Source organism: Macaca mulatta, chromosome 9, assembly GCF_049350105.2.
Source record: "Macaca mulatta isolate MMU2019108-1 chromosome 9, T2T-MMU8v2.0, whole genome shotgun sequence".
NCBI lineage: Eukaryota > Metazoa > Chordata > Mammalia > Primates > Cercopithecidae > Macaca > Macaca mulatta.
This window is the reverse complement of record NC_133414.1, coordinates 14,368,765-14,395,514: the sequence shown is the minus strand read 5'-3', so window position 1 is coordinate 14,395,514 and position 26,750 is coordinate 14,368,765. Positions and strand designations below refer to the sequence as shown.

Here is a 26,750-nt window from a genome sequence, read left to right as displayed (position 1 = left end):
GGAGATAATACAATGGTCCCTAATAATGGTGCTGTTCCAAACGTTAGCTGATGTGATCATGTCACTCCTCAGCTCAATAACCTTCAATGGCTCCCAGTCACTCACTAAAGTCCAAATTTCATAGTTTGGAATTCGGTGATCTGCACAAAGCCATGAGACACAAGAATGGCCTTTGGTGTCAATCAATCAGAGAGGAATTTGCGACTCTGCTCACAGCTACGGGTGGATAAATATCAAACCTTTCTGAAGCCACCTGGATAATCAGGGCGCCTTCCCTATTGAGGGCTGGTGGTGAAATGAGACATTGAAAGGAATGCACAGGGCACAGTGTCCAGGACACAGTAAATGGTCAATATGTGACAGTGTTAGCTCCAGAAGTTATTGTTGATGACAATGACTCCAGTGCCCCTCCAGCCCACCTTTCTCTCTCCTCCCAAGGTTTGCTCACACCCTCTCTTCTGGCCCAATGAACGATGGACTAGCCCCGCTGAATGCTGCATTCCCAGCCTCCAAGCTCTCCCTCACATTGCTCCTATTCAATCCTTCCTGTCTAAACTCCCCCCTTCCTCCCAGGCTTAACTCAAGTGCGTGCTGTTTTATGCAGTGTTCGTTGGTAGGATTCATGTCAGATTGACTTTGGTTTTTTTCAGCACGAATGAAAACGCTTGGATATAAGGGGTGCTCACAAATGTTGAGTGAATGAAGGAATGAATGAATGAATGAATGAATGAAAGCTTATGACTGTGTTTGGTGGAAGGGCAATGATGGGAGCCTGTAGGGGGAATAGATCAGGGAGGATCATGGGTTCCAAGGGCGATGAGGTCTCATGTGATTGCTGCCAGTCATCCCGAATGAAAGGCAAGACTTCCTGGGTTTCTTGGTGAAGTGAGATGGGGAGGCCAACCCGTTTCCTACAGTGTGATGTCTAATGAGCTCTGTAGAATGCTTTTATATGCACCAGCCCCCTAGTGATTTCTTGAAGGTTAATATACTCTTCAACTCGCACATCCCTACACAAGAGGCCAGATGAACTCCTTCAGAGCCTGCTTGATTCTGAGCTCTTAGCTGAAGCTTTCTCCAGCTGTGAAAACCTGCTAAAAATTTCCCATTGGCCCACAGCTCACAGCCTAATGCTCAAGGCCCGCTGGGCCCGCCAAGCCAGCAGGCCCCCATACAGTGCCTTTGTATGAATTGGATGGGGGAAAAAAGGCATCTTTTCCCCTGAGCCAGGGTGCATGGCTTGGCAAGCAGGATGTGGACTGGAAATCAGAGCTCACCACTTCCCTTAGCTTGAAGCCCTTACATGGTACTTACACACATACGTACTCTCTGTGTTAGGAAGAGAATGTGTAATTGGGGTGCTCTTTTGGGAATTACACATTCTGGGGGCTCAGCACAGGTGTTGCAACCAAGTATGTAAAATGTGAGGCTGGGCACAGTTCCTCTTGCTCAGTCTTTCTTGATCTAAAGAGCAGTGGTCCAAGCCAAGTGCATACATATATCTAAGACCACATCCAGCCCAGCCAAATTACTCAACACACAGGTGAACTTTCAGAATTCCGTCATCAGAATCTCTATGAAACCGATTTTTTTTTGAGAGTCTTACTCTGTTACCCAGGCTAGAGTGCAGTGGTGCAATCTCAGCTCACTGCTACCTTCACTTCCTGGATTCAAGCAATTCTCCTGCCTCAGCATCCCGAGTAGCTGGGATTACAGGCACCCACCACCATGCCCTGCTAATTTTTGTATTTTTAGTACAGATGGGGTTTCATCATGTTGGCTAGGTTCGTCTCGAACTCCTGACCTCGTGATCTACCTTCCTTGGCCTCTCAGAGTGCTGGGAGTACGGGCGTGAGCCACCCGCCCAGCCTATTTTGATGGCATAGTCACCCTCCTTGGGGGCAGAGAGGGTCAGGGGGATTTGGGTGCACACGATTTGTATCTCCTTTTTGCCATCGTTATGTTCCATAAAACTTGCAATAACGACATCACGTATTCACCCACTGAACGATAGCTTTGTATTGATACAACTCACCATTAGGGTCTGGGCTATAGAAACAAGAATCAACCACAAAAGAACTAGACATCAGACAGTGGGCACTGTGTTTCTTTTGGGCTCATAGTCTTTTTTCAATAAGGCCCACCCATGCTGTTTTCATCTGATGCTGGCTGTGTGGGACAGTTTTAATTTTACATTTCTATAACACATGTCCAATTCATTTTTTTTCTCCCTATACAATCCCTATTTGGATTGGAAGAATTGTCTGGTCATCAGATCCGAGCCCCACAATACATTTGATGAGTTATGAGCTGTAGTTCCTCCTCCTGCATCTTCCCCAAACCCCCACAAAACACAGCAGCCAGCCTTCTGCCTGGGAAAAAAATCTTCCTCTGGGCACTGAGCGTACAGGCTATGCCGAGGAAATGGAAGAATGTGGGTGTGTATTGCTGAAGCCTGAGGCTGCCAAGCCACCCATGACTCAGAGGCGCTTCCTGGGAATCAGCATTGGCTTCTCCTCCACATGACTTAGGAGTATCGAGTTAGTGCGATTTGAGTTCCCAGGCTCACCTCCAGCCCCCTTCTGTAGCAGCAGGGAAAAGGGGAAGCTTTCCTGTCCAGTGATCATGGAACCTGGGCACCTGTCCCCAACCCCAAAGGCACGATGTGCCGCCCCTTCACCCATCCCTGCCACTCCCTGCTCACTGGGGAGGTGACCTGAAATATTTAAGGGGGACTCCATGAGTTTTGGGGGTCTCAATTCAAACTCCTTCCTTCAAATCCAAACTTCAGGAAACAGAGGAAAGGTAGAGACATTGAAGCTCCACATCCTTCTCATTACAGACAAAATGAACATCTGAAGGTGATTAATTGTCTTTATTGGAGGAAAACAAGAAGTCATCAATCTCATTATCATTATGATAGAAATCTTGATATGTATACATGATTGTCAAGGCAGAGAATCATTTGCTACATAGACCCATGAACAATTTTGCAGTGCCGCAAACCTACAGGGGTTAAACTTCTTGCAGAGTTTATTACATGCACGGAATAAATTCACAGTTTCCCTTCTTTTGAACAAACATGTTTTTATGGGAAAATTGAACCAATTGCAAGCCTGGTAATAGTAGATGCGGGGACATTCCTGGTTTTGACGTTGTAATTTTTTGGGAAGCATGCTCACTGTTGGGGGAGCTGAAAGAAGGGAGATTACATTATGTGTAGTGACGAAAGCCAATTGAGAAATTGTTCCAATGTTTATTCTGGACAGAGAGTACCTTTGAGGTCTTCTCACCTGAACGTGGGACTAAGATAAATGTTCTCTGAAACATGGCACCCCATCTTCCAAAGCAAAGACTCCGCTGCAGCGTCGCTGCATTTCTCCCACCATTTGGATGGCATTTCATGTCCCTCTGACAGGGCCAAGTGCCCCGGGAAGGACAGTGGCAGGCGTCAGGGCCGAGAGACAAACATCCGAGCTGATGTTCTTGTTATTTTTTAGCTCTCTGGCAGCCTGGCTGCCAACCACGTCCCAGGGCCCCTGTGCCCCGACGTGCAGGGCTTCCAGGAGAGCCTGGGAATCTCAATCTGTCTAGACTAAGATTTTCCTCCGAGAAGCAATTTAACTAGAGTTTGGGGTTTCTGAGCCCCTGCTGAAGACTTATCTCTAAGACTAAAACCAACTCCTCCTCATGTTCTTTTTTCCTGTCCATAAGAAAATAAAATCACCGTTAAGTAAAATAACATGGCAAATCATCAGAAGACATAGTAATCGTATGAGAAGTTCCCCGGAGACAAAAAGGTTAAAAAACGGATATGGCGAATGCAGAAGCGGTGTCAGTACAAAGGGTGAATGCAATCGTTTGTCCCTTTATACAGACACCGAGAAGCCATTCCACAGTTTGCTTTGTCCACAAAACCAGACTCGGCAGCCGCATGCTGAGCGTTTGGCTTCCAAATGCACAGCCTTTTTGGGTTTGCAAAAGCGGAGGTCCCAGAGCCACAAACTGAGCTGCTCCTGCTGGAGGTGGCGGGGAAGTCCGGGAAGGGCTGACTCCTTCCCACTGACTCTGGAGGCATCGGGAGGTGGCCGGGCCTCGGCCAGCATGCAGGACTGACTTCACAGTGGGGCTGGGGGCCCAGGCTGCAGACCGGGATGCCCTGGGACCACCAAGCAGGTGCCCGTGAGTGGGGCGCGGGCCCTTCTCTTCCTCAGACCGCCTGCCTGCTCCCCACAGTTGAGGTTGTCAAGCTAACTCATCCGCACACTCCTTTTCTTGGAGTCTTCAGGAAAGAAACCCTCCTTTTAGGAGTCTGTTGGAGCTTTTCTATCTCCACATTTTCAATTCTGAACATCGCAAGACTGGAATACCTTTTGCAAATGTCAGGCACACCTGCAGCCCCGACCTAGGACCAGGTGCCCCTCAAAAGGGTGGTGGATCACATACAGGTATATACATCTTTTTTTTTTTTTTTTTTTTGAAACAAACTGAACAGTGTTTGGTCTGGAATGTGTTTAAGGAAAAGGCAAAGTTCGCAGAGTGTGGGTAGACAGAATGGGGAAGAAGTACAGTTTCAGAAGAACATGCAAAGGTTTCGTGCACTGGCTGAATTCGAGTGCCAGAATTCATTTGCCAGAAGTGATTGTGCAAACCTGGGAAAGAGGACGTCTTATTTCTGTTTATGAAAAACAGGGGGAGCTTCCCTTTGCCGGCGCTTGCCTTCCTTTCTCATATCCAAAGGAATCCCAGTCATGTGCTTGTGAAATTCCGCAAAGCAGCGAGTGCTCTGGCTGAAGCTGAGGCAGTGGCCCTACTTCTACCTTCAGCCCTAGAGCAATGGTTCCACCGTGGCCTCCCCAGTGCGAAGACTCAGTTCTGGCCGGCCCAGGTTCTGGGGCAGAGGGAGGGGCGAGGGGCCATGATGCTTTCAAAGCTAAAGTCTCCCTGCACTGGGATATCATCTTTCTGTTTAAAACTGCTCATAAAAGAGCAAGCCCCAGTGGGTTAATCGGGTTAAGCTGTCATTCCATAGGGGAGAGGATCAATTCACCTTCCAAAGGGGATCACCTGGGCTCCCTCCATTCCCTCCACCCCGTGTGCCTGCTGTTCTTGGCTTGTGTGCCTCCCACCTACAATTCATCCGGGGCATGCTGGACACTAGGGTAGACAGATGAGTGGGATGAGTAGGAGGTAGGTAAACTGAGTCCGGGGCTCCCTAGGCCAGATTCCTTTCATCCGACTATAGATGTTTCCTATGAGCCCCACCTTGACCAGCATGGCCATCTTTTTCTGAGATGGAGTTTTGCTCTGTCACCCAGGCTGGAGTGCAGTGGCGTGATCTCGGCTCACTGCAACCTCCACCTCCCGAGTTTAAGCGATTCTCCTGCCTCAGCCTCCTGAGTAGCTGGGATGCCAGGCACGTGCCACCATGTACAGCTATTTTTTGTATTTTTAGTAGAGACGGGGTTTCACCATGTTGGCCAGAATGGTCTTGATCTCTTGACTTTGTGATCTGCCCGCCTCGGCCTCCCTAAGGGCTGGAATTACAGGCGTGAGCCACTGCGCCCTGCCCATCTTCTTTTGCTCTATCCTGACTGCCGGGGCCCTGGACACTACACAAAGAGCTAGCTGGAGAGTGAGACCCTCTGAAAGGCCAGCGGGGGCTCAGACGCCCTACCCCATTCTCAAGGTCAGATGCTAGAAGTGACCAGAATTGTGGCCACCGTCAAGAACACAAAGCCACTCTTCCTTTTTTTGATTTTGTATGGCATGCTTTGCCATAGTTCTTTTCTTTCAAAAGGAGACCTGAAGGGGGAGAATGATGTTTTCTAGTCTCCGACAGAGGCAGGGGCAGGAGGAACTGGTGAAAACCAGCCACTGCGCGCTGCCAGAGCCATGCACGGTCCTGGGGGTCGCCGTTTCTCTAACACAGCAACCTCGTCTCTCCTCAAGGGCTTTTGGTGGTCATTGCACTTCTCCTGGGTGTGCCCTGTGCCTTTGCACCACTTCATTCTGAGGCTCCGGACCTGTGCGCCTGCTGGGAAGCAGAGCTGTAGGGAGGCAGAGAGCTGCCCAGACTGCAGACTCCAAGGCCACCTCTGTGAAGAGGGCCAAGCTGCTGGCCTGTTGGTGCCTGCTCACTGTTTGTCTCAATGAATGAAACTCCTCCTATTGCCTCACGTATGAGATGAAGATCCGGGAAGCCAGGGAGCCCAGACAGGCAGCTGAGGGAAAGGCCACTCCAGGCCACTACAACACTGAATATTCCAAGTAAGGAAAAGAGAATCCACGTGCTCTGAGAAGGGATAGTGACCACATGGGGGGACTTGGGCTCAGGAAGGAAGCCTGCGGTGGGGTCCATGCGTCCACCCTTAGCCTCAGCCCAGCACCCTGGGTGCGCGTAGGAACGCTCAGCCGCTCTGGGTGGAATCTGACCTCGGCGCGGGTCCTAGGACTCTGCGACCCCATTTGTCAGACCTTCACGAAAGGCACATTCTAGGTTTTCTTCCTGTTTTCTAATAAATCATACCAAGTGCAGGGCAAAGACAACGTCTGTCTTTTTACCATGAGAGCTCTCTCAAAAGCACAAGAGCTCCTCTCTTTCTAAAACAATAGGAAATTAACTCAAGCCTGGTGGTATCGGGACAGTACCGGTTTCCTGACGTCATTCTCAACAGTCGACTCTTGGGTTGACACCAGTCACTGCCTCCTCGCACGACGTTGTTGAGAGCTGGCGTGTGACAGGCCAAGCACGGCCAAGAACTGACCCGGACAGCGAGGGGGACACCTGCCCCACGGCTCACCTTTCAGAGGTTCTGCACTTTTCGGGTGAGGGATACTTTCAAACTAAGTGCATATAACATGCACCACATATACCTGCTCCTGAAACTACTTCAATCACCAGTGATGGAACTCAGCTTCAAATGCTGCTTTCTGAAAGCAAATGGTTGTATATAGCACACAGCACAAAGGGCTATTCATCACTATTCATGCACTCATCCTAGGTACCAGATTCAGGTGCATTTTCAGCGCCTGCAGCCTTCTATTACTTTCTCATGCACTGTATGAACTCGAACGTTTCCAAGACACTTGTTAGTAAGCAACCGCCTAGCTCTCCAATACTGCTTATGACAGTCATTCATTGCATGGCCAACTCAGGTGACACCTGCGTAACTGGGTCTAATGTCATCTTATAGACCCTTCCAGGGTTTTGAGGTTTTGCAGAGTGACAGCTTGGTTTTTCACCCTGTGAGCATGTGTGGCAGATGCCAGGCAGAATTCCTGCCAAGCAGTGGAGCGCCTGTGAAGTGTGCGCGGACAGGGTAGACCAGCTGCCTGTCTTCCCAACTGCTCTTCTCTGTGCCTGCACTGCCATTCTCAGGGAGCAGGATGGAGCTGTTGCGCCTAGTAACATTGTGTGTGTGTGTGTGTGTGTGTGTGTGTGTTTACTGGGAGGGTTGGGAGGGGGTATCACTCAACATTCAGCCTGTACACAGTCAAAGGTGTAGAAGTGACAAAGATGACTCAGCCAACAGGACTTCCCACGACTGGCCAGCCACAGGAGGAGGGCTTGAGGACACAGCCAGCAGTGTCGCTGGGTCATGATGGGGCAGACCTGCCGGGGCACCCTCGTGGACTCGAGGCATTGGATGGGCCTGAGAGCTCAAGCAGGGACACTTGCAGGACCGGCACTTGAAGCCACCTGCCTGGCTCTACAGGGCAGCCTCCTGGAAGCCTCCATGAAACGCAGCTTTCCCTGGGCCACACACTGCCTGGCTCCACAAGGGCGAACAACACGGCCTGGTTTGCCCTGGATATTCCTGGTTTTGGCATTAAATGTCCACAGCCTGAGAAATCCTTCAGTCTCGGGCAAATGGGGCGTTTGGTGACCCTACCACCATGTGTCTTTGATTTTAAGACTCCCCTGATCAATGGGAGGGCTGCAAGCACCGGCTGGGCCTGGCGGAGGTGGTCTCTGGCCATCTCTGTGGTGGCCGGAGTCCTATTAGCCTGGCAGGGCCCCCTCTCCTTACCACCAGAAATGGATCCTTTCCCAAGGCTGCTTCCCTCCCTTCCTTCCCTTGGAAAACATTCATGTGAGAAGAGGGTAAAAATGTGGAGAAAGAACTTTGTGTTGGAGGCCATGTGAAGTGTAAGATTAGAAACGCATTTTTTAAAAAACCACAGAGAAAGAGATGAATTTTAAAACTGCATAGCTGAGCTTTCATCTGCTACCTCTCGTGAGAAACGAGGGTTCTGTGTGGGCCCACTTTCAACAGCACGGCAGCTGGTTCCCTTTGGAAGGGAGGCTTCTGTATCTCTGCAGTGTGGGCATCTCACTTACAGCACGTTTGACCTGTGAAGCTGAGCGCTGTGTCTCGGCGGGGAGGCTTCTTTATTTCTGACTGCGGATGGCAAGAGGCCTCTGAGGCCTCTGGTAGGTGTGGGTTCTGCTGGATGGGCTGCCAGCAAAGGCTCTGTGCAGATGATCCACCAAAGCCCCCTGCAGAGAAGAGAGTCTCGTGGAACTGAGGGGCCCCTCCTCCCGGGGAAGGGGAGAGAAAGAGAAGGAGTATAGGTGAAGTGCACTCTTAGCCTCGGAGAGATTCCTGATCCTCTTATTACATTTTTTTTTTTTTTTTTTTTTAAGACAGAGTCTTGCTCTGTCGCCCAGGCTGGAGTGCAGTGGCGCGATCTCAGCTCACTGCAAGCTCCGCCTCCTGGGTTCACACCATTCTCCTGCCTCAGCCTCCCGAGTAGCTGGAACTACAGGCATGTGCCACCACGCCCAGCTAATTTTTTGTATTTTTAGTAGACATAGGGTTTTACCATGTTGGCCAGGATGGCCTTGATCTCCTGACCTCATAATCCGCCCGACCTGGCCTCCCAAAGTGCTGGGATTACAGGCATGAGCCATTGCGCCCGGCCGATCCTCTTATTAGAATTTTTAAAAATACCTTTAAATTCTCCTTGGAGGAAAAACAAATCTCTTAAAGGTTAACATAAAACTACTATTAAAGAGGAAAAGATACAGGTCATGTAACTGAGAGATACAGTCAAAGGACATACTTCTTAAAAGGAAAAACAAACAAACCGTAATGCACAATATTTACCAATATTTAAATAATCCAGTTGAAACCTTTTTTTTTTTTTTTGTCATTAATGAAAAAACACACCATAGACGGTTACCTACACTGAGAAGAGTGGAAACGATGGCGTTGGGGGAGAGGAATAAGAAGGTCCGTTCGGTTAGAGCTTTGCAAGATTCGTATATACAGCACCAGATCCTATGAAATCAGCGCCCCTCGAGTCAGTACAGTTTGTGAGAAATGAACACTTCAGAATTGCAGTAGAAAATATGGCCATAAAAAAACTTCGGTCTTCCAGTCCTATGCAGGAAGGTGCACCATGCAAGGTGGGGTCTTGCTGGAGAGGCTCGCGGCACTGGCGACCCTGGGGCTCCCCCTCCCCGGCCCCGCCCCTGGGCCCCACCTCCAGGGCCAGTCACTTGCTTCCAGAGTGCACTGCCGTCACAGTGGTGGGCCTGGGTCTCCGCTCGGCTCCAACTCCTGAGACCCCCGATGAAGAAGAAATGAAACTACAGAGCGTGGAAGGTGCCAGACCTGCAGGGAACAGCAGAAGCGGGCTTCAGAGTTTCAGAGGTCAGTTCTCACCCCGCTTCCCCCTACCAGGCATCACAGGGGCTGGGTTTAGGTCAGGGGACTCATTTATTTTTTCTTGAGATGGAGTTTCACTCTTGTCACCCAGGCTAGAGTGCAGTGGCATGATCTCGGGTCACTGCAAACTCTGCCTCCTGGGTTCAAGTGATTCTCCTGCTTCGGCCTCCCAAGTAGCTGGGATTACAGGGGCTCACTAGCACACTGGGCTAATTTTGTACTTTTAGTAGAGATGGGGTTTCACCATGTTGGCCAGGTTGAGCTCGAACTTCTGACCTCAGGTGATCCACCCACCTTGGCCTCCCAAAGTGCTGGGATTCCAGGTGTTAGCCACCACGCCCAACTTGAGGGGAACCAAATTTTTACCCATGTGACTCTCTATTTTTACCTACCTGTGGGAAAGCCTTTGCGATGTGTTCAAAATGCTTTATTCTTAGACCTCTCCTCTCCTTTTCTTGGTATAATTTTAAATGCTTTGTATTTGAAAATGACATGGTTTCAACACTGTGGTACAACAGGTTCCATGTACTGAGAACTTAAAATGTAGCAGGCGCCAGGCTAGTGTTGACTATATACTGTCATCATACGAACTGTTCACTTCTTATAATAGTTCTGTCAAGTAGGTATTTTAAGAAGGAATAAATAATGATACCACCTTCCTACCCTTGATTGGTGTGTTGTGTGTACTCTTGGCTAGAAAGCATTTTGTGACGCAGAGCACTTTGAAATAAGGGTATGGTGGCTCATGCCTGTAATCTCAACACTTTGGGAGGCCAAGGTAGGCGGATCGCTTGAGTCTCAGGAGTTCCAAACCAGCTGGGGCAACCCTGGGTCTACAAAAAATACAAAATTTAGCCGGGCATGGTGGTACATGCCTGCGGTCCCAGCTACTCGGGAGGCTGAGGCAGGAGGATCACTTGAACTCAGGAGGTTGAGGTTGCAGTGAGCCATGATTTTGTCACTAACTCCAGTCTGGGTGACAGAGAGTAAGCAAAAGAGAGAAAAGGAGAGAGGAGAGAGGAGAAATGAGAGAGGAGAGGGGAAAGGGGAGAGGGGAGAGGAGGAGAGAGGAGGGGAGGGGAGGGGAAGGCAGGGCAAGGCAGGGAAGGCAGGGCAAGGCAGGGCAGGGCAGGGCAGGCCAGGGCAGGGGAGAAGAGGAGAGGAGAAGAAAGAAAGGAAGGAGGGAAGGAAGGAGGGAAGGAGGGAAGGAAGGAAGGAAGGAAGGAAGGAAGGAAGGAAGGAAGGAAGGAAGGAAGGAAGGAAGGGAGGGAGGGAGGGAGGGAGGGAAAGACAGAAAGAAAGAGAAGAAGAGAAAGAAAGAAAAGAGAAAGAGAAAGAGAAAGAAAGAAAGAAAAAGAAAGAAAGAAACAGAAAGAAAGAAAAGAAAGAGGGGAAGGGGAAAGGGAAGGGAAGGAGAGAAGGAAGGGAAGGAAGGAAGGAAGAGGGGAGGGAGGGAGAGAAGGAAGGGAAAGAAAGGAAGGAAGGAAAGAAAAAGAGAAGAGAAGAGAGAGGGAAGGAGGGAAAGAAAGAAGGGAAAACAAAAGAAAGGAAAGTAAAAAGAAAAGAAAGAAGAGCAAGAATAGGGATGTTCACCTATTCCTGTGTGAGCTCAGCAGTCCCTGGCCTAGTGGAGTTCCTGAGGCTGCACTGAAGCCCTCCCCTAGAGGACGTGCAGGCATCAAAAGCCTCGACATGAGAGGCCTCAGCTGCCACTGAGCTTCTTGGTGCAGGCCCCCGGGGAGTCTGTGTGCTCAGACATGGGGACAGCCATACAAGGAATGTTCCCGATGGGCTTCGCTGCCAATGCCACTGTATGAATCTGCAAAGAAGGGATCCATCGTGGGGTTCCCTTTGACCAGAGCGTGGAAAAGATTCAGAGTGAAAGGGGAGCGTGGATCTACGGTATGTCAGGGGACACTCACAGAGATTTCTTGGGAAAATTTAAGGGCCGGATGGTCCCAAATGAGATGGGAAGATTCCTTAGAGAGGAAGGGAATCCTTTTGTGAACCAAATGGGAAGGAGCGTGATGCCCAGGGTGAGACCAGGCTGCAGGGCTGCTCCGCAGTTAGGGAGATCAGGGCCACTGCTCTGACGTGGAGAGACCCACGGGAAGGGCCAAACAGGAGGTTATTTCCACAGACAGAGGAGGAGTTGGGGAGAGAAATAAGGAGAGTGTAAGTGTGCCTTCGATGATGGAATAGTGCATGCAAAAATGAAGGACAATGAAATACTATTACTTTTATTGCAAAGTCGATGCACTTCATATAAATGAGCTCAAATTATCATTGTCTGCATCCAAAATATATACATTATGGAAGTCAGGGACAGGAGGCTGTCCTGAGGCTCTGCTGTCCCTTCCTCAATCCGCAAGAGTGACTGCATGATGAGAGGTAAATCAGAGGGAAGGACGGAGATGGGAAGGAGTCTAGGCCTTTATCCAGACAGACAAGGCTGCGAGGACTTGGGCCCTGGACTCCTCAACTGTAAATGGAAATAGCAATACCTAGGGTTCCGCAAGTGTTCAATGATTTATTTATTTATTTTTTGAGAGGGAGTCTCACTCTGTCGCCCAGGCTGGAGTGCCATGGTGCGATCTCGGCTCACTGCAACCTCCGCTTCCTGGGTTCAAGCGATTCTCCTGCCTCAGCCTCCCGAGTAACTGAGATTACAGGCGCCCGCCACCATGTCCTGGCTAATTTTTGTATTTTAGTAGAGATAGCGTTTCACCATGGTGGTCAGGCTGGTCTTAAACTCCTGAACTCAAATGGGCCTCCTGCCTCGGCCTCCCAAAGTGTTGGGATTACAGGCGTGAGCCACTGCACCCGGCCCAACGATTACATGTTAAAAAAATGTCCTAGGGTCGCACGACATGGGATTAAGTATAGAAAGCGCCTGGCAAACAGGAGGTGCTCGGCAGAGGCCGGCTGCCTCCTCTCCACCCCAGGCTCGTCTTCAGTGTCAGCTGAGGGATTCTGGTTTTGCTACATACGCACAGTCTTTTTGGCTGGCCAAACTGAGGCTGCTCGAAACACTTGCATTGGAACTGTCCAGGCTGCTGCCGAGGTGTAGCTTTCTCATATGTCTCACGACGGCCGTGGCGTTGAACGCTTGCTGAAATTTCAGAAAGGAAAAAGGCAGACAAATATTTCAGCTCATCAGAAAAGACTCCAATTGTGTTCTCTTGTTTATCACGTCAGCCTAAGCATTTCAAACTCCTTACATCACGCTCATGCTACTCAAGAAAGAGTGTTGTCCCTTCTTCCAAAAGGACACTGATTTATTAAACCCTTTCCCCAACTAAATATGTTAGAGACTTAAAATATTTTCTTCTGACATCATAAATACATAGAACAAATGTAAACCAATTCTCTCTGTAATTTAAGAGATGTGACCTTTAGAAGAAAAGGCATCTTATAATACCTTAAAAATGTGAGATTTGAAACTAGTTTTTATTTTCCTAGTGTTGGTACTTTTGTCTGAAAGATTTAGGTTGGAGTAAAAGTAATGGCAATTTTAATGGAAGAAACCGCAATTACTTTTGCACCAACCTAATAATAGCATTTCCTATGAACAAAGCAGGCCAGCAAAATTAGTTTTGTTTTCATCCCATCTTTCACCATTGGCCCTAATGGCAAAATAGCTCTGAATTGCCCATGCTGATTGGAACACGGAGGGGAGGTTAGGTGATCAAGAGATTGGGAAGCTAGGTAATCAACAGATGATCACAAAACCTCTGCGGTTTAAATCTGTCAAACTTTTATCAGCAAACATTGATGAGCTGAACTCAGATTTCCTGTTTTTTCCCCCTCCGTATCGCTTTAATAAAAGTCAACTATTCAAAGTTCTAGCAAGATGAAGAAAGACACGGGTGATGTTGGTTAAGGAACAGCAGATGAGGAAGAGCTGGCACTATGGCTGTTTTTGATCACACAGGGAAGTGTTGAATTGCACACTCCATCCCTCTTACACTGTAATAGTCCAAGTCTTCACTACTTGTGTTTAAAATTAGCAAAATTATTCAGGTGAGGTTCTGGGGATTTCAGAAATGCTCAGATTGGAGGGCCAGTGTCACGAGGGGGTTAATCCGCGGGGAATTTCGTACACTTCACACTTACTCTCCATTTGCTCTTGGCGAAGTTCTTCCGGATCTGGGCGCTGACGGACTCGTGGATGTTTTTGTTGAGGGCTGTGTCACCAGCGATCCTGAAACAGGCAAAGGCGCTTCTCTGAAGTACTTCTTCTGGGCCCTGACACTGCGTCCCATAAAGGGGACTCTCACCTTAGCCTCAGGAGAGCCAAGGCCCAGTCGGGGACAGGGTGGCTGGCCACTGCCCTTCCAGGCTGCTGATGTCATCACCTGGCCATCCCCTAAACCCACCCATTCTTATCCCTCACCCCAAAGTCCTATCCCAGCTTCTACACTCTGTACCCTCCCCAGACCTGCCAGCACCCTCCTGGTCGACTACTCCCTGGCTCTCCCTTTTTCTTTCTTTGACCCCAATTCCTGCAACATCAGAATCCACAGTGACAGTGTTCTCCATCCTTCTCCCTCCCCCTCACCCCCTGTGCCTCCACACAAGCTTTGGAGCCACGATGCACCACCTCCGAGGTCTCACACTTGTTCCCCAACTGGTCTCACCACCAGACCCCTTCCTAGCCTTGCTTCCCAGCTTCCTCAGACCCGAGGTCCCTCCTCTCTGCCTTCCCCAGGGGCTCAGGTCCCAGGGCACCACTCACACCCGTGGGCTCTCAGCTTCATCTCAGCAGAGCTGAGCCCTGCCATATGCTGCTCGGCAACACCTGCGAGGCCATGCCCCCCACCTGCTCCGTGCTGGGTGACAGGATTCCCAGCTCCACTCAACCCCGCCTGGTGCATCCTCCACCCCTGCATCTCCTAGAAATTCACAGAACTTCAAGGACGGCATCCACTCGGCATTCACCTGAGCCCTGGCAGCCCCGGGTAAGCTTTGATTTAACTCTAGCTGATTGCTGAGCCTGCCACGAGCAGGGAAGAACTTAGGTTTGCTCCTGGCCTTCTCTCCTGACACTACCCTCCATCCCACTCTTTCCTCCCTCTGCTGTCTCTTTCTTGGGTCTTACAGCCTCCCCCTCTCTCTCGGCTCACAGTCTCCAGGCTGAGAACTACCTGGCAGTCTCCCAGCTCTTCCCTCCCTCACGCACGCCCTTCTCGATCACAGCCTCCTCCTCTGCCTACAGGCAGCCACTTGGCCTTTCCCCCAGCGCCGCTGCGCTCTGCTCTCAGTCTTTCCTGGACTTTGATCCTTCCCTCTTCCCTTCCCTCTAAGCGTCAAACTATTCAATTCTGGGTTAGCAGTATCTGACACCTAAGAAAGAATTTCATGAATCTTGCAGAGGTTAAGGGGATCAGAGTCAGGGACCAATTTTACAGGCTGGAAGGTAACTGGTAAAGGGAGGAAACCTCTCACCCCTCAGACACTGACTGCCCTGGACACAAAACAGCCCAGACACGGCAACCTGTCACTTCCAACTACTTCAGGAGATGAAAGGAACGTAGCTCAGGCATATTCAGACAAGAGAGCATCCCAGCCAGACTTCCTTTCCCGTCAGGACTGCAAACGGGGTGGACAGAGTTGATATAAAATCGGTGCCAGGCTGGCCTAAGTTTAGAATCCAGGCTGATGTTCCCAGCCCAAAACAACTCTCCCCCACCACCTTTTCCCAGCAGGGCTGCAAACACGCAGCCAAGAGGACGCGCAGGAAATATCTTAAGCGAACCAGGTTTCCATTTCCAACAACTGTCAACTGCCTTCCTTCCCAGACACATATTCCTGAAACAGAAACAGTGTATTTGAATGGGCAGCTACGTCTGAAACAAGAGTAACAAGACAAGGAGGATGAGAGAATGGGAGATATCCTGATGAAGATTTTTCTCCTGGAGAGGCCAAGGGAGTGATTCCTCCTGGACGCTATTGAAAAGCTACATCCTGAGACAAGGACGCCAGTCCGAGCTTGCAGTGGCCAGCTCTTTCTCAGAAACGACAAGGCCAAAGCGGTGGGGAGTCCGGAATTCCTCAGGCTGAGCACGGCTGCAGGGCAGAGCCAGGCTCCAAAGCAAACAGGCTGGTGCTGGGGTCGGGGAGACTCTGGGCCTCGGGGTCCACCTGTCTGTCCGCAGTGTGGTCTCAGACACCATGGCCCGCGGCCTGCTGCCTGTACTCTGTGTCCCATGCTCTATCTGTGGGTTCACAGGGGCCCAGATGTAAGAAAACAGAAGCTTCTAATTATTTTAGAAATGTTTCATGCTCATTTCCCACAGTCCTGGGCTGTGCAGCAGTGGGGAGTCCAGCTGGGCAGAAGGTGGTCCCCAGGCTCTGTGTCACACCGTCTTCCTGCAGCAGTGCAGCCACCTCAGGCCACAAGAGCACACCCTGGCCCTCCTCAGATACAAGCTGCAGTGACAACAGCGACCCCTGCTCATGATAAGCTGGGAAACTTGCAATAGTAACATCAGGACAGCGCTGATGCTCAGTGTCACTAACTTCAGCACGCTTCGCCAACAAAACCGGTGGCATGGAGTCTAAACATTGGAAGGGATCCTAGTGGTCAATGCTTCTGATACAGCAGGATTGCTTTAGAAATCTGTATACACACACTTAGGCAACGCTATAGGTGAACATACTTCATTCATGTCTCCCTTGCTTTTCTGTTTTCTTGTTTTTGTTGTTTTTTTATTTTTGTTTTTTGTTTTTTTTTTTTTGAGATAGGGTCTTACTCTGTCGCCCAGGCTGGAGGGCAGTGGTGCAATCTTGGCTCACCACAACCTCTGCCTCTGGGTTCAGGTGATTCTCCTGCCTGAATCTCTCGAGTAGCTAGGATTACAGGCATGCGCCACCATGCCAGGCTCATTTTTGTGTTTTTAGTAGAGACAGGGTTTCACCATACTGGCCAGGCTGGTCTCGAACTCCTGATCTCCAGTGATCCGCCTGCCTTGGCCTCCCAAAGTGCTGGGATTACAGGCATGAGCCACCACACCTGGTCAGTTTTCTGGTTTTAACACCTACAAGAACAATGCAGATGGCATTTACATAATCACACCTTTTACAGCCTATCCCACTATCCACTGCTCGCGGCCCATAGCATAGTCTCCCTTGCCTTTCATGCTTTTGTGTTTTGTGTGTGGTGTCTTCTACCTTCCTGGCTCTGAGTCTGTGTTTTTCCAGCCACCTGCTCAAGATGGGCTTGGTGCTGCCTGACGTATATCCAAGACAGCACTTGCCAGTCCTGGGCCACCTCCTAATTTCTACAGCCAACCGGAGCTCAGGTGCCTGGAGTCCAGAAGACAGGAGCGGAGGTTTGGTGAACATTCAGGAACATGAACTTGGCTACTTGGTTAGGCCACAGTACCCAGATATTTGGCCAAATACTAGCCTGATGTTGCTGGGAAAGTATTTTTGAGATGACATGAACATTTCAATTGGTAGACTTTGAGTCAAACCGACTAGAGTCCATGCCACGCGTGGACCTCGTCCAATCAGTTGACAGCCCTCATGAAAAACAGGAAGAGGAACTGCTGTCTCCAGGCTGCCTTCGGACTTGAGCTGCAACATCAGCTCTTCCCTGGGTCTCCAGCCTGCTGCCCTGCCCTGCAAATGTTTGATTTGCTGGTCCCCACAACTGAATGAAACAGGCTTAAATCCTTAAAATAAATTAATCTCTTGCTCTCGGTGTCTCTTTCTTATCACTTCAGTTTGCTTATCAATGAGCCTAGAGCTGAATGCTCAGAACCACTGAGCTGGTGGAATGAGCTCTGGCCAGGGCTGCCCTGTAACGGGGCCTGGGTTCCCATCCTGGTCCTGGCCATTCCCTACACTGTGGCCATCAGGCAGCAGCCTGTTGGGACCTGAGCACACACCACAGAGAGAACGGCCATCCTCAGTGAAAGGGGCGGGAACCATCTCCTAAGAGGCCGGCTGCCTTCCAAGGGGGAGCTTTGAGAAGAGCCCTCTCCTGTCTGGACTGGTCTGGGCGCTAAGGAAGGTGTCTGTGATTGCCAAGGCCTCCCCCGCCCTTGGTGGCCCTGATGAAATTGGAAGAGCAAGTGTGGAATAAGAGATGATGCTCTCAGGGTGTTAGGGATGTGCAGAGACCACAGCTTCCAGAATGACGCCGCTGATGAGGCGGGGCCCCCGGAGGAACGACTCCACATTCCGCCAGCTCTCACCTGAATCTGTGTTCTCCTTTTCCCTGGCAATTTTACATGAAAGAGACAAGTCTATCATAAATGCAGGCAAGCGAGAGTTTCAGCAACGCTTAGGTCAAGTGCATTAGTTTTCATCATTTTCCAGGGTTTGACTTCTTGGGAGGTTTAAAATGTACTGTAGGCTGGGCACGGTGGCTCACGCCTGTAATCCCAGCACTGTGGGAGGCTGAGGTCAGGAGATTGAGACTATCCTGGCCAACATGGTGAAACCCTGTCTGTACTAAAAACACAAAAAATTAGCTGGGCGTGGTGGCGTGCACCTGTAATCGCAGCTACTTGGGAGGCTGAGGTAGGAGAATCACTTGAACCTGGGAGGCAGAGGTTGCAGTGAGCCGAGATCACACCACTGCACTCCAGCCTGGTGACAGAGTGAGACTCTGTCTCAAAAGAAAAAAAAAAAAAATACAAACTGTACGGTAAAAATGATAAAGCACTGATAGGCTCACATGCTGTGACGTCTTGTGATGTGACATAGGCTGAGGACTCGGAAGTCTTTGTCTCTAGCTTGACCTCTTTCCTGGACTCCTGACTCAGTCAGCAGAGCGCCCACCATGGGTCTCGACTGAGACGGCTCCCAGCACCTCTGGTCCAGTGTGGCCCAGGCTGAACTCACTCTTCCAAGCCTGCCCCTCCTCCTAGCACAATCATCCCCCCAGGCCCTTAAGCTGGAAACTTGGAAATAATCCTAGACCCTTCTCGTCCTCACCTCACCCTGCCACTGCTCTGCCCAAACCCCGTGGCTTCTCCGTCCCTGACAGTCACTCACAGTCCTCCCCGCCCCGCCCCATCCCTGCCATGCTGCCCCGCGCAGGCCATGGTCAGCCTCCTCTGGGCCATCCCCCTTTCCGCCTCTAGGCCGCACCTTCCAGCCACATTCCCACACCCCATCTCCCACCAGATGGGGTTTTCTAAAATCAAACCTGAGCACCCTGCCTAAGAGATGTCAGGGACCCCACTGCCCAAGGGAAAGGTACAAATTCCTTGGTAGAGTCATCAATTAATGGCAGCCTGTAGGTATCACAGACGTGTCCGGTGCAACGCTTCTTCTTTGTCACACGTATTATCTCACATAACCCCTTGAAAAGTCCTGCGGGGTCTGTATTATTGTTATTCAAGATCTGAATCTACAGGGGCAGCCCAAAGGGCTTAGGAGCTCATCCACATGGGTAGTGAGTGGTGAAGCCAGGACTTGAAGCCAAGCAGGCCAGGCCAGGCCAGGCCAGGCCAGGCCGCTGCCCTGCCTGCAAGTTCCCACCCTCCTTCCCAGTCTCATTTCCTGCCTCCTCCGTCTTCTCCTACTCTGGAATACCACATGTTCATGGCACCATGAACGCACGTGCAGTTTTCAGCTCCCATGTTGTAGGCCCAGATGCTCATCTGCCTGGAATCCACTCCTCTTCCCGCTGGCCTGGGGAAAGCCTTCTCATGGTGTGGCACTCGGCATGGGCACCGCCTCCTGCTGGGCCCTCTGTGCCCCTCTCCCAGCCTCCTCAGGAAAATGGACCTCTCCCTTCTTTGTTTTTTCCAAAATGTTTGGTGAAGGACAGAGCAGGTGTTAACTGGCCTTTTTCTTACCTTCTACAGAGCAAGTATGGATTATCAACAAGCACTAGGCTCATAACCCTCCCTTTTTTATTGAGGTCATTTTCATTCTTTATAAGATAAATCTCAAAGTCTTTCAGCTTTAAAGGTCTAATGTTTATAAAGTCAGAAAACCATTATTACCTTTCTCGTCGCATACTTTTGACTACAGCCCAAAGTGACTTAAACAAAATCAAGACGATACACAATCACAACTGTCCACTTCTTCAGAACATTCTTTCCTTCTCCCCCAAGCCTTTCCTTTCTTCCTCTTTTCTTCTCCTTCCAGTGTGATGGTGAAGAGAATTCATTTTGGAATCAGATAGTTTTGACTGGAATCCTGGCTTTGCTATTAGCTAGCTGTGTAGTCTCGGTTAAGTTAATTTATCTTTTTTTTTTTTTGAGACGGAGTCTCCCTCTGTGGCCCAGGCTGGAGTGCAGAGGCACCATCTTTGCTCACTGCAAGCTCTGTCTCCCAGGTTCACGTGATTTCTAGGCCTCAGCCTCCCCAGTAGCTGGGATTACAGGCACACACCACCATGTCTGGCTAATTTTTGTATTTTTAGTAGACATGGGGTTTCACCATGTTGGCCAGGTTGGTCTCGAACTCCTAACCTCAAGTGGCCTACCCGCCTTGGCCTCCCAAAGTGCTGGGATTACAGGTGTGAGCCACCACTCCCGGACATCTCTCTATTTCTTTATTTCTGAAATGAAAATACAACTTCACAGGGTTATTATGAAGGAAAAAGAGAATACATTAGCGCAATTAGCCCAGGGCTGGAATATAATAGACAGTCAATTAATGACAGGTGTTATACACTGAAATACTGTGAAATGGGGTCAGGACATTGCCTGTGAGCAGGTCCCTTTAGAAGGCTGACCAGCACACAAGACCCCAGGGGAAACGCTACAGAGGATGGCGGGGTACACAGGGGGATGGTTTTCTGGAGTGATTTTTAGGGGGATTTTCTCCTGATCTCAAGGTTTTGTCTATTTATTTTCATTATCTTTGGTATTTTATGACTCTCGGCATTTGTTTCACAATGGATGCTTGTGGTGCTTACATAACAATCACTACAGGCTGGCGCAGTGGCTCACACCTGTAATCCCAGCACTTTGGGAGGCCGAGGTGGAGGGATCACCTGAGGTCAGGAGTTCGAGACCACCCCGGCCAACATGGCAAAACCTGTCTCTACTAAAAATACAAAAAATTGGCTGGACATGGTGGTGCCTGTTAATCAAAGCTGCTTGGGAGGCTGAGGCACGAGAATCCCTTGAATCTGGGAGGTGGAGGCAGCAGTAAGCCGAGATTGCAGCACTGCACTCCAGCCTGGGTGACAGAGCCTCCATCTCAAAAACAAAACCAAACAAAAAAGCAAAACAAAACAAAACAATCGCTACAATTAACTTAAGCATTTCTGATGCACCAGAGGGTTTCTGTGCTAAACCCTCTACATGCATTATCTTTGGTATTTCTTATGTCAGCCCTGCGAATTAGGTATTGTTATTCTCATTTTAATAACAAGGAAACAGAGGCTCACAAAAGTGTAAACCTAGCATTGCAGCTAGCTGATAGTGAAGCTGGTTTCTAAATTAGTGGCACAAAAGCAAGGTAGCCTCACGCCCACTGCTGAAAATGTGTAGAATACCATGAACTATCAATTAGTCCCTCTCGAGTTGAAGAAACACAAATATGAAAAGCATCTTAAAAGGAAAAAAAAATGTAACTTCATTTAACTACCTAATAATAAACTCAAGGAATAAAACTCTGATCGTAATGCCTCATTGGACGATTACCTCTAAATCTCTAAATATCTCTAAAGACTTTCTGTAAAGTGCAAAAGTCGCGATCTTTTGCTTACTGATACGGTCTGGCTGTGTCCCCATCCAAATCTCATCTTGAATTCCCACGTGTTGTGGGAGGGACCTGGTGGGAGGTAATCGAATCGAATCACGGAGGCAAGTCTTTCCTGTGCTGTTCTTGTGATAGTGAGTAAGTCTCTCACAAGATATGATGATTTCATAGAGAGGAGTGTTCGCCTGCACAAGCTCTCTCTTTTTGCCTGCTCCCATCCATGTAAGATACAACTTGCTACTCCTTGCCTTCCACCATGATTGTGAGGCCTCCCCAGCCATGTGGAACTGTGAGTCCAGTGAAACCTCCTTCTTTTGTAAATTGCCCAGTCTTGGGTATATCTTTTTTTTTTTTCCCTGAGACACGGTTTCGCTCTTGTTGCCCAAGCTGGAGTGCAATGGCGCGATCTTGGCTCACTGCAACCTTTGCCTCCCAAGTTCAAGCGATTCTCCTGCCTCCGCCTCGCAAGTAGCTGGGATTATAGGCGCAAGCCACCATGCCCAGCTAATTTTTTTGTATTTTTAGTAGAAATGGGGTTTCACCATGTTAGCCAGGCTGGTCTCAAACTCCTGACCTCAGGTGATCCGCCCACCTCGGCCTCCCAAAGTGCTGGGATTACAGGCGTGAGCCACCGCGCCCGGCCTCGGGTATGTCTTTATTAGCAGCGTGAAAATGGACGAATGCACATACTAACTTCTCATGGTGCTTCCGGAAGCTGTGTCCTGGGGGCACAAGAGTTCAAATGCTGGCTTGGGGAGAGGAGGAAAGTCACCGGCCAGAATGAAATGAACTTTGTAATAATCCTGTGTGGATTTCATAAATGACAATAGCCTACAGGAAGTTTCATGCCCCTCTGGGTGGCATTAAATGGCACGGTCTGCTGAGCAGGTGCTTTTCCTTACCATGGGTGCCGAGCTGCCTGCTCACACGTGTATCTTTTATTTGGGTCCTTCTCCATCAGGTTCCGAATGAAGTCTTTTGCTGTTCAAAAAGAAGGCACAAGGGAAGGAGTCACTTCGCGACTTGAGATGTGACAATTATGATTCCACCAGGTCTTCAGGAGGAGCGCGTATAGCACGAAAAACATGAGACCAGCCCTCCACAGAGACTACTGTACCTTGGACACAAAGGCACCAGCATGTGGGGAAAAGGAAGGCTAGGGCTTGGCACTCTAGGGTGACCCAGTAGTGAGGAGGCCGCCTGTGACCCTGACTTCCAGCTCCAAGGCCCTTACTTCTAGTGGCTAGTGACACCTTCGGTTGAGAGGAGAGAAGTATCTTTGTAATCATGTGCCTCTAATTAGGCCATCACTGCCTTAGAGAACTGTTTTGGTGACATCATCTCCATATGTTAGATGTGGCTGAATCAACTAAACCTGCTGAGTGCCTGCTTAGCCCACCAGGTCCTGAGCTAGGTGCTGTGGATACCAAGCCCCAGAAAGCACCACGTGTGGCCTACTTGGGCTATTACAAACCCTGGAGCAGGCAACTGCAAAGCAGTGAGCTGTGCCCTGCTGGGGGAAGTGGGGAGTACCTGGCAGCCCAGGAGAAAGGATGGCCCAGAAGCAGGAGACCCTGGGAAAGTGAGGGGCCGGGTGGCAGAACTGATGACCTCATGGGTCAGGTCCAAAACCTGCTGCACTGCAGGGTGTGGCCCCTCAATGCCCACAGGACTGGGCTTCTGGGGGAAGGCTGTGCTCTTCTGAGGTCAGAAGGAAAATATTTCCTATGTGGCTCTTTCCTGTAAGCCTTGTACAACTATACTCTGGGCCCAGGTTTTGGACGATTGAAGATGAAACCAAGGCATTTCCACTCAGGAGGAAGTAACACAGATAATAAAATGGTCTCTTTGAATAGCTCACAGAGACCATAACACATTGTCCCATTCATGATCTCGTTTCATCCTTCTGCTATGCTCTACGGTAGATGGAATATTGTTACCAGTTTCATCTTACCAGCGAGGAAACGGAGGCTCAGAAAGATTTCATTAATTTACACAGGCCTTGGTTTTGATCTTTATCCCTGAGGAAGAACAGTGAACTTCCCTAGGAATGTTTCAGTGTGGCATTTCAAATCCCAGCTCTGCCACTTACTAGTTGTATGATTTTGGTCAAGTTATTTCACCTTCTGGAGCCTCGGTTTCCTCATCTGTCAAATGGGGATAATAGTAATACCCGCCTGACAGGCTGTCCTGAGGACTGAGTGAGGTAGCACACATACAGAGCGTCTTGTGCTCAGCATACAGTCAGCGCTCAATAAATCTTAGCTACTATTGGTTCACTCCTAGAGCACCCAGAACAGGGCGTGGCTAGGAGAGGTGGATGAGTGAGTCCCCATCTCTCAGCGTGGCTCGAGTCAGATGTCCCAAGCTTGTCCTCTTTCTTTGCAGGTCAAACCCAAATATGTAGCTCATGAAGCTTCCTGAGAGCCGTTGTGAACTGTGTGCTGTGAGGGTGTTAACACCCCACAGTTCATAGGCTGAAATTCCAACCTATGTGATGGTATTTGGAGATAGGACCTTTTGGGGGTAATTAGGTCATGAGGATGCAGCCCTCATGAATGAGATTAGTGCCCTTATCAAAGAGACTTGAGAGAGTTCTCTTGATCCTTTTGCCATGTGAGGATACGGTGAGAAGGACACAGTGAGAAGACAGCAGTCTATGAACCAGAAAGTGGGCCCTCACCAGATACTCAATGTGCTGGCGACTTGATCTTGGACTTCCCAGCCTCCAGAGCTGTGAGGAATAAATGTTTGCTGTTTGAGCCACCCAGTCTATGGTATCTCGTTACAGCAGTCAACCAAGACAGGACCCTCAGGACTGTTCTGAGCCGCCCACGGTCCCCTGGGCCTGTCAGGGTCATGTGGTCTGGGTGTGTCACAGGGGCCGCCCACTGGGAGCTGCCTGTGGGAGACCTACCAGAGTCAGAGATGTCATCCCAGTAGGGAGAGTCAAACTCATATTCTGCCTTGAGGATCTGCTCAAAGAGCTTGGAGTCATTTTCATCATAAAAAGGAGGGTAGCCGCAGAGCCTGGAAGACAAAATGGAGTAAAAGCTGGAACATCTGCATATCCAATGTGGTGATTTGACACTTTGCCTGGAAGGAAGAGACATTACCAACTGAGATTAAGAAAATCTGGCAAAGCACCGTGGCTCACACTGGTAATCCCAGCACTTCAGGAGGCCAAGGCAGGCAGATCACTTGAGGCCAGCAGTTCGAGACCAGCCTGACCAACATGGCGAAACCTCGTCTCTACTAAAAAATACAAAAAAAAAATTAGCTGGCTGTGGTGGCCGGCGCCTGTAATCCCAGCTACTTGGGAGGCTGAGGTGGGAGGCTGAGATGGGAGGCTGAGCAATGAGCCAAGACTGCACCACTGCACTCTAGCCTTGGCGACACAGTGAGACTCTGTCTCAAAAAAGCACACATCCCACAGGCATAGGCAGCACAGGAGTAAAACTGCGATGTCATGAATAGCCAAAAGGGTCAACTCAGGTCATGATCAAAGGTAAATATAACTATCGAAGTCCCCCTTAACTCTGCACAGAATTAACCACAGAGTCCCAGACACCCTAAAAACCTACTGGACAGCCTTCTTCACATACACGTTATTGATCTTACTGTCTGTAATACTGTTCCTAACAGAGGATGAGCTGATGGAGAAAACCAACAAAATATATGTTTAATATCCGTTTCAGGGCCCTTCCAGGTTCATTTTATTTCAGAAATCATCAGAGGAAGAAAATGAAATTTTATGACCTTGAGTATCAAGTTGCCACAAGACACCATAACCTGCACATTGTCACGCACATAACCTGCACATGAGCACGCTGCCATGCCCAAACTGGGTACGTGGAGGGTTGTGGTTCTGCCCACTAACATGCAGTAAGTATTAGCAGGGCTGACACACGTTGTAAGACTGCAATAGCATAATACTACCCATTTTGCCATGGAACCATTTCAAGGTTGATTTTTAACGGATCATATTGATGCTGGTGCAAGTGACTTCTAATTTAGAGTTCCGGTGGGACAACAGTCATCTGACACATGTAATGGGAGTGGAAATTCTCATTAATTAGACCCACTACAATTTGTTCCATAAAATCATGGATTCTCATTCCAGTTCTGAAATCAGTTTCAATGCTACTTTTACCACTGATGCATTTTTTTGGACCAAAATTTCCTTCCCTGAAAACACGAAGGGCTGGCCTAGAAAATTCCTCTTATTTTTTCCAGCTTGAAGATACTGTGGCTCTGTGATTCAGTTTGGCTGGCTAAAACACTCAGGAAAAAACCTAGAACATGCTTGGGGCCCATGTGGAGGCAGGGGCTGGCCTTGGTTGGCACTGGACGGCCAGGAAGAGGTGGGCCTAAGGCTGCAGGAAGACGGTGCTTGATTCCAGAAGGCCAGGGGCAATGCTGCGTGGTACAGAACTTGCTTCTTGGGCTGCGACAACCCAGAGGCTGGCAGCCACGGTGGCAGTTTATTTATTTATTTTTTCTTTCTTGAGATGGGAGTCTCCCTCTGTCACCCAGGCTGGAGTGCAATGGCGTGATCACAGCTCACTGCAACCTCCACCTCCTGGGTTCCAGCAATTCTGCCTCAGCCTCCCGAGTAGCAGATTACAGGCGCCTGCCAGCATGTTGTGCTAATTTTTTTTTCTTTTTTTTTTTTGTGAGACGGAGTCTCGCTCTGTCACCCAGGCTGGAGTACAGCGGTGTGGTCTCGGCTCACTGCAAGCTCTACCACCCAGGTTCACACCCTTCTCCTGCCTCAGCCTCCCAAGTAGCTGGGACTACAGGCACCTGCCACCAAGCCCGGCTAATTTTTTGTATTTTTAGTAGAGACAGGGTTTCACCATGTTAGCCAGGATGGTCTCGATCTCCTGACCTCGTGATCCACCCGCCTCGGCCTCTCAAAGTGCTGGGATTACAGGCGTGAGCCACCGTGCCTGGCCAGTTTTTGTATTTTTAGTAGAGATGGAGTCTCTCTATGTTGGTCAGGCTGGTCTCGAACTCCTGACCTCAGGTGATCCACCCTCCTCGGCCTCCCAAGTGCTGGGATTACAGGTGTGAGCCACCACCCTTGTCCCATGGTGGGAGTTCTGACCCAAACAAGCCCTGAATTGTATCACATAGATCAACATAGCCACAGCCTAGGGACTAGTCTAATGAGAACAAATTAACAAGAATCAACAGACTGCAGGACTGCGAGGGATTAGACTGTCAGCACATAAGAAATGCAATACAGGTTGGAAACACAAACTTGGTACCGCCATTCCTCAGCTGTTCCTCCCGTGGGACGCGCATCGCCAGCCACCGCTGCGCAGGGGTGTGCCTGATGACATTTTTAAAGGCTGTGAGACATTCTGTGGGCCCAGAAGAATCAAAATA

The 26,750-nt window shown here is 49.6% G+C and overlaps 1 protein-coding gene across 5 annotated transcripts in view; it reads right to left on the bottom strand.

Moving 5' to 3' along the window:
- Nucleotides 1-2,856: 2,856 nt before the first annotated feature.
- Nucleotides 2,857-26,750, bottom strand: part of CAMK1D (calcium/calmodulin dependent protein kinase ID) — a 489,620-nt gene continuing 465,726 nt past the window's right edge. For 3 of the 5 annotated variants that reach the window (XM_028825992.2, XM_077945767.1, XM_077945766.1), the window contains 5 exons: nt 24,274-24,386; nt 22,259-22,337; nt 13,794-13,881; nt 12,672-12,789; nt 5,787-9,623 (listed from right to left, as the gene is read on the bottom strand). In XM_028825992.2, the coding sequence (XP_028681825.1) occupies nt 9,505-9,623; nt 12,672-12,789; nt 13,794-13,881; nt 22,259-22,337; nt 24,274-24,386 (517 nt within the window). In that variant the 3' untranslated portion in view covers nt 5,787-9,504. Of the gene's footprint in view, nt 9,624-12,667; nt 12,790-13,793; nt 13,882-22,258; nt 22,338-24,273; nt 24,387-26,750 lie in introns of all 5 variants that reach the window. The other 2 variants (XM_028825991.2, XM_028825993.2) reach the window with 2 other exon arrangements.